The 6,860-nt window shown below is 40.2% G+C and overlaps 1 protein-coding gene across 1 annotated transcript in view; it reads right to left on the reverse strand.

Moving 5' to 3' along the window:
- DNAH5 (dynein axonemal heavy chain 5) overlaps positions 1-6,860 on the reverse strand; it is a 251,935-nt gene that overhangs the window by 126,332 nt on the left and 118,743 nt on the right. Inside the window, exons 44-45 of the mRNA XM_012557737.1 lie at positions 1,776-1,952; positions 999-1,200 (exon numbers count right to left, since the gene is read on the reverse strand). Of these exons, the coding sequence (XP_012413191.1) occupies positions 999-1,200; positions 1,776-1,952 (379 nt within the window). The remainder of the gene's footprint in view (positions 1-998; positions 1,201-1,775; positions 1,953-6,860) is intronic.

Below are 6,860 nucleotides of genomic sequence, written 5' to 3' on the forward strand. Positions count from 1 at the left end.
TATGGCCCCCAGACACCCTTTTAGCTCAGTGGTGAAGTTATCCCCAAGGTTCACCGTTCAGCCTGGGAGTGGACAGCCCCGTAAAACCAAATGAGACTAATAAGGTACAGCAGTCCAGTGACAAGGGCCAGAAGGCAGAAGGCGACAAGGAAGCTGGTGATAGGGAACCCAAGGTTGGGTAAGGATATTGTTGATGTTTTGTGAGATTGTTAACCATTGTCACAGGGCAACATTTGTAGTAACTGTTAAATGAGAAACTATTTTGTTCTATAAGCCTTCTTCTTAAGTGAGAATAACAGCACAATTGGAAGAGCGTAGTCAATGTCACTGAACTGTGCATGTAGAAATTTTTGAAATGATGTATCTTTGGCTACGTGTATTTTCACCAAAAACAAAGGTTGAGAAGTTAGAGGGTTGTTGTGGGGTTGTTAACCAATGTCATAAAACAATATGTGTACTACTATTTCATGAGAAACTATTTGTTCTGTAAGCCTTCACCTGAAGTACAATAAAAAAATAAATAAAAAGGTCAATCCACAAAGACATTTGTTACTGTGTTGTTAGGAGCCATTGAGTCAATTTTCAACTCATAAGGACCCCATGTGACAGAGTAGAACTGTCCCATAGGGTTTTCTAGGCTGTAGTCTTTATAGGAGCTGATTGCCAGGTCTTTCCCCTTTCACAGGCGCTGGCAGGGTTCAAATCGCCAACTTTTCGGTTAACAGCCGAGTGCTTAACCACTGCGCCACCAGGGCTCCTTACAAAGACATTTAACAAAGGGAAAATGTGCAGCTGGCACACAATCCAAATAAATTTTTTATAAAAGGAAAGAATCTGTCGATTAACATTAGCTGTCTTTATATATGGAAATTTCCATTTTAGCTTTACAGCCAAGGGTTTTAATAATCTGTTTAGAATAAAATGTTTTGTGTAAATATTAGCCGTTTGGAAAAAAACTGTCCCCAGCTTTTGAATACGAATACAAGCGTGCATCTTACCATCCGATGTCACGTAATAGTCAAACATGGTGTCTTCCGTGCCGGCCAGTGTTGGCAGGTCCAAGGTCAGCAATTCCTGGGAACGCAGCCAGTGCTCCACCCTGCGCCGGCCATCCAGTTCCAGCATTGCCCCGATGCTCCACATGAGGGAGAAGACGTACAGTCGCCCCAGGTGCTCGGATGTGACCTCCCCACCTTGTTCCTGAGGATCCCAGAAATGTTTATGTTTTAGTTACTTGACTCTCAAACCAAAACTTCACATTGAGGTTTCAATGAAAATAGTGGGCATGTAAAAGGAACAACAGTTTTCCCCAAAAGAAGAACTAAGGAAAGGACAACTGAAGCTGGGGAAGAAGTGAGGAACTAATCTTGAAGAATACCAAGCTAGTTTTAAAAATAAATTTGTTGTTGGTGTTAGTTGCCATTGAGTTGATTCTAACTCATGGTGACCCCATGTGTGTCAGAGTAGAGCTGTGCTCCATAGAGTTTTCAAGGCTGTGACCTTTCAGAAGCAGATCGCCAGGCCTTACTTCCAAGGCACTTCTGGTTTGAACTGCCAACCTTTGGGTAAGTAGTCCAAGGCTTCACCATTTGCACCACCCAGGGACTCCTTGTGAAAAATAGAAATGGGAAAAAGCACGAAAAATATCTGGTCTACGTTTATACATCACCCCCTTTCGACACAGTTGCAACAAAATCAAATTTCAAGTACTGTACTCTCTGCACAGTATGGCTCAGCTAAGAAGAGAGAAACTTCTTAAGACTTGACTAATTTACCTTCAGAGGGATCAGGCCTTGAAGCATATTAATGCTCTGCGTGATTACAAAGGCTTCAAGCATCTCCATCTTGTATTCCAAGTTCTGAACACTGAAGTGATATAGGTCTGGGAAAGACTTGGTGTACAGCTGACGGAGAACCTCAGCTTCTCGAGGTGAGCGTTTTTTAAGAAAACCCTGTTAGTTCACAGAATAGTGCACTAATTAACTTAGTAGCACACCAGGAAAATGGCCATCTGGGGACAAAAGTGTTTTTTTTTTTTAATATCAATTAATAATAATACTAATAATAAAATCTAATGTTTTACTGCACTTAAGATGTACCAGATCTTACTATAAACACGCTTATGTATTCAGTGATCTAATTCTCAGAACTCTATTATTACCCCCATTTTACTGATGAGGAAACTGAGGCCCAGGGAGTCGCAGTAACCTGCCCAGGACTCCACAGATGGTAGTTTAGCAGGGCCAGAATTCAAATCCAGTCTGGCTCCAGAGTCCACACATCCAGCTACTACACTAAACACGTATGCAGGTCTTGAAGGCAAGATCGAGAAACAGTTATCACCTTTTCATTAAAATATGCTAGAAGAAAATGAAGAGGCACATATTTAAAAATAATTTAGAAAAAAGTAAAGAACAGAGGATGAACAACAGAAATCCATATCCAGATTTTTTTTTCATGGGAAACCAACATTCACCACAATTGTTTCCTTTTTTCTCTTAATGAATGAATGATGTAGACAAATGTCAGAGAACACTCAGGAAAACGAAAAGCATTCAGTTATCTTAGGCACCCAATATTATACAAGTCTGTGTCACTCATAACAAAATAACACTTAACACACCGCAACATTTTCTTAAGGTGAGAAAAGTTCTCCTGGGGTTTTGAGATCAGCTCATTCTTCATATCAGTATTCCAAGAAACACTTAGAGATTCTGAAGCCAAGGACATTCTGTTCTAATAGGAGGAAGAACAGAAGCCATGCAACGTTGATTCTGAATTATTCATTAATTCATGAATTTACCATAATTCCACAGTGACAAAAACAGCACACACCACTTTAGACTTGATGGAAACAAGAAACTACTTGCACCAGGCAGTCACCCAGCTTGGCTTCTTAAAGCTGACAGATTCGCAGCAACAGGACTCCTCAACTGGCCGGCCCTCTAGTGAAGTACCTTACACTACTCTAATTATTGGTTGTCAAATCCTCCGCAAGTCGCTCTTCTTTCTAACCATTTCCAAGAAGAATCTACATCATTTAAAAGCATATAAAAAATATTAGGTAAGCATAGCATTAATGCTAAGGTCTTATTCAGCCTCAACATGAACAGACTGTATAGAAGCATCTCTCACAAATAGCAAACTCTACATATGCATTGTTGTTAATTGCCCTCAAGTTAATTCCAACTCACGACATAGTCATTAAAAAACAAAACAAAACCCATTGCCTTTGAGTCAATTCCAACTCATAGGGACTCTATAGGACAGAGTAGAACTGCCCCATAGGATTTCCAAGGCTGTAATATTTATGGGAGCCAACTGTCACATCTTTCTCCTGAGAAGCGGCTGGTGAATTTGAACTGCTGACATTTTGGTTAGCAGCTGATCATTTTAACCACTGCATCCACAGGGCTCCTTCGACATATTCATTAGCTACTAGCAAAAAAGCATTTTTAAAAAAATCTTTGTGAATTTTCAGTACTTTGGAAAAAAGTTATTTCATGCATTTTCATTTGGAGATCACTGTATCTGGTTATCAAGCCTGGATGCATGAAAGAATCTGCTATGGTGCTTTTTTAAAAAACATGAATCCTGGAGCCCCGTGCCAGAAAGTCTAACTTGGTAGAATTAGGGTATGATTCAGTCATCTGTATTTTAAGTACTGCCATCAGCGATTTTTTTTTTGAAAAGGCACGATTCATATTCTCTACTCTGTATTTTCCTTAATCTATTACTTAACTGTGAAATCTCAAATCTTTAGAAATATTTTAAGTGACACATTTAACTATATGTCCATATCATTTTTCCAGGTAATTCCCTCCTTCTTCATATTTTCATCTTTGCCAAATCTAAACCATTTCACAACACAGAGTTGTGTAAATTCTGGAAAGACATCAGAAGTTAAGTTATACCCGTATAGAAAGAGAAGTACAAAATCATATGGACATTTATTTTATTTAAACATCTAAACATCTATTTTATTTAAGTTATGAATTTATGTTTCATTCATAAGATAAAAATCATCTTCTAAAATCTTATACAAATGAAAATAATAATTTTTCCCAACTATGTCAAAAAGGATTTTCCAAAAGGCTTATCTAATAAGCATTGTACCTAACATTAGAGTATTTATTTAGTAAAATACCTAACTATGCAATAATCTAATTATAATCAAATTACTCCAAGAATATATTGATGGTAGTAAAATAATATATCAAGAAATGAAGCAGAGAGGCGGGGCCAAGATGGCTGAGTAGTCAGACGCTTCTGGTGGACCATCTTACAACAAAGACCTGAAAAAACAAGTGATTCAATCATATATGGCAATCTGGGAGCCCTGAACATCAAAGGCAGAGTTGAGGAACCAGACTGAGTGGCAGGGGAAGGGAGAGACGGTTTGGAAGCAGCGAGGAGTTGCCAGACCTGACCTGGCAAGAGCCTGAGCCCTTCAGGCCTGATCAGCTCGGGGGTGAGCTGTAAGACAGGCAACCAGCCGTGCTTGGGAGGCTTATTCCACACCAGGAGAGACCCAGCCACTGAGAGTCTTCTCGGCCACCCAGAACCAGTGAGAAGCAGCCGTCATCGACCAAAGATAAGTACTTACATATGGTTTACCACACAGATCAAAAACACCCCCCTTAGGGAAAAACCTCTCTCCCATTTACCTCCCCACTCCCTGCTCTGCACTGGGTCCCAGACTGGCTTCAGCAATTGCCGAGTCCCCTGGGCCAGCAGTAGGATCTGTCACACGCCAGGAGCCATTCTCTCGGCCTTGGAGAGTGAACAAATTAACAAACGGGAAAAAATAAACTGCTGGCTCCCCTAAGCCAGGAACCCAGGGTAGGCACAGCTCCTTTGGCATAACGGATACATGGACTTTGAGTACCTCTCCCCCTGCATGGCTTGTGTGGGCCCGTCTCAACAGCATAGGCCCTCATTACCACAGTACAACAGGGTATATATGAGAACTCTAACTTCAGCTGTTTCAGCTGTGAAGGGGCAGGTTCTTGACATTTGACACTGCTCTGCCCATTAAGCAGGGTCTTCACCTACCCACATCAGGGGCCTGAGAATGGTGGCTCCACACACGCTACCTAGCTACCTACAATAGGGGCCCATGAATAAGAGGTGCCTCCCAGTCCTTACAGCCAACAGCATTAGCTGCCCATATCCAGCTACAAAACCCACCCACCTATGTGCTCTAGGGAACAGGGACACGCCTTCCTCCTGGACACTCAGGGGCGGCCGTCAGCCCCCTGCCTTGCTCAGAGTGTGTCCCCCTGCTGCAGACAGATGCCTGTGCCTAAACCAATCACCCATACCTGTCTAGGACTACAAGTGAGAGCCTACTCCACACACTTGGTGGCTATATATCTGGGCACCTGAGCTGAATCCATACAGGAGGAGTGGGCAGACTCCTGAGCTCACATACCTAATAACTGATCTAACCACCCAGTGACACAACATCTGAGCTTAAAAGGTGCCCATAATCAAACTAGCTCATACGAGCAGCCTATTTGGGCATATCAAACCAAAACAAGAAGCTAGGACACAATAAGCAAACATAAAATAAATAAATATAATCACTTATTGATGTCTTGGAGACAACAGTCAATATCAAATCACATAAAGAGTCAATCCATGATGGCTTCAGTAGGCTCTCAAAATAAAGAATCTAGAAATTTTCCAAAGGAGGAAAATTTCTTGGAATTACCAGAAGCAGAATACAAAAGATTAATATACAGAACTCTTCCAGAAATTAGGAAGGAAATTAAGCAAAACACAAAACACGCAATAGAGGAAATTAAAAAGATTAGAGAAGAGCATAATGACAACCTAATAGGCTGCAAGAAACCACAGAGAGACAGCAGTCAGAAATCCAGAAGATTAACAATAAAATTTCAGAATTAGACAACTCAACAGAAAGTCATAGGAGCAGAATTGAAGCAATGGAAATCAGAATTAGTGAGATTGAAGATAAAGCACTCAACACCAACGTATTTGAGGAAAAATCAGATAAAAGGATTTTAAAAAATGAAGAAACCCTAAGAATTATGTGGAACTCTATCAAGAGGAATAACCTACAAGTGATTAGAGTACCAGAATGGGGGGGATAACAGAAAATACAGAGAGAATTGTTGAAGATTTGTTGGCAGAAAACTTCCCTGATATCATGAAGATGACAAGATGTCTATCCAAGATGCTCATTGAACCCCACATAAGGTAGATCCCAAAAGAAAGTCACCAAGACATATTATTATCAAACTTGCCAAAACCAAAAGTAAAGAGATAATTTTAAGAGCAGCTAGGGATAAACAAAAAGTCATCTACAAAGGAGAGTCAGTAAGAATAAGCTCGGACTACTCAGCAGAAATCATGCAGGCAAGAAGGCAATGGGATGTCATATATAAAGCCTTCAAGGAAAAAAACTGCCAGCCAAGAAATATATATCAAGCAAAACTGTCTCTCAAACATGATGGCAAAATTAGGGCATTTCCAGATAAAAAGAAGTTTAGGGAATTTGCAAAAACCAAACCAAAATTACAAGAAATACTAAAGGGAGTCCTTCAGTTAGAAAATCAGTAACATCAGATAACAACCCAAGACTAGAACACAGGACAGAGCAACCAGATATCAACCCAGATAGGGAAGACACAAAAGCAAATCATAGCTAAAACACTGAAAATAGGCAAACAGATGTCAATATGTAAAAGATGACAACATTAAAACAAAAAAGAGGGACTTAAAAAATGTAGACATAGATTTTTCATACGGAAAGGAAGACAAGGCAATACAAAGAAATAAAAGACTGGCATAAACTTAGAAAAATAAGGGTAAATATTAAGGTAACCACAAAG

The sequence above is a fragment of the Trichechus manatus genome, unplaced genomic scaffold (genome assembly GCF_000243295.1).
Source record: "Trichechus manatus latirostris isolate Lorelei unplaced genomic scaffold, TriManLat1.0 scaffold00116, whole genome shotgun sequence".
Classification (NCBI taxonomy): Eukaryota; Metazoa; Chordata; class Mammalia; order Sirenia; family Trichechidae; genus Trichechus; species Trichechus manatus.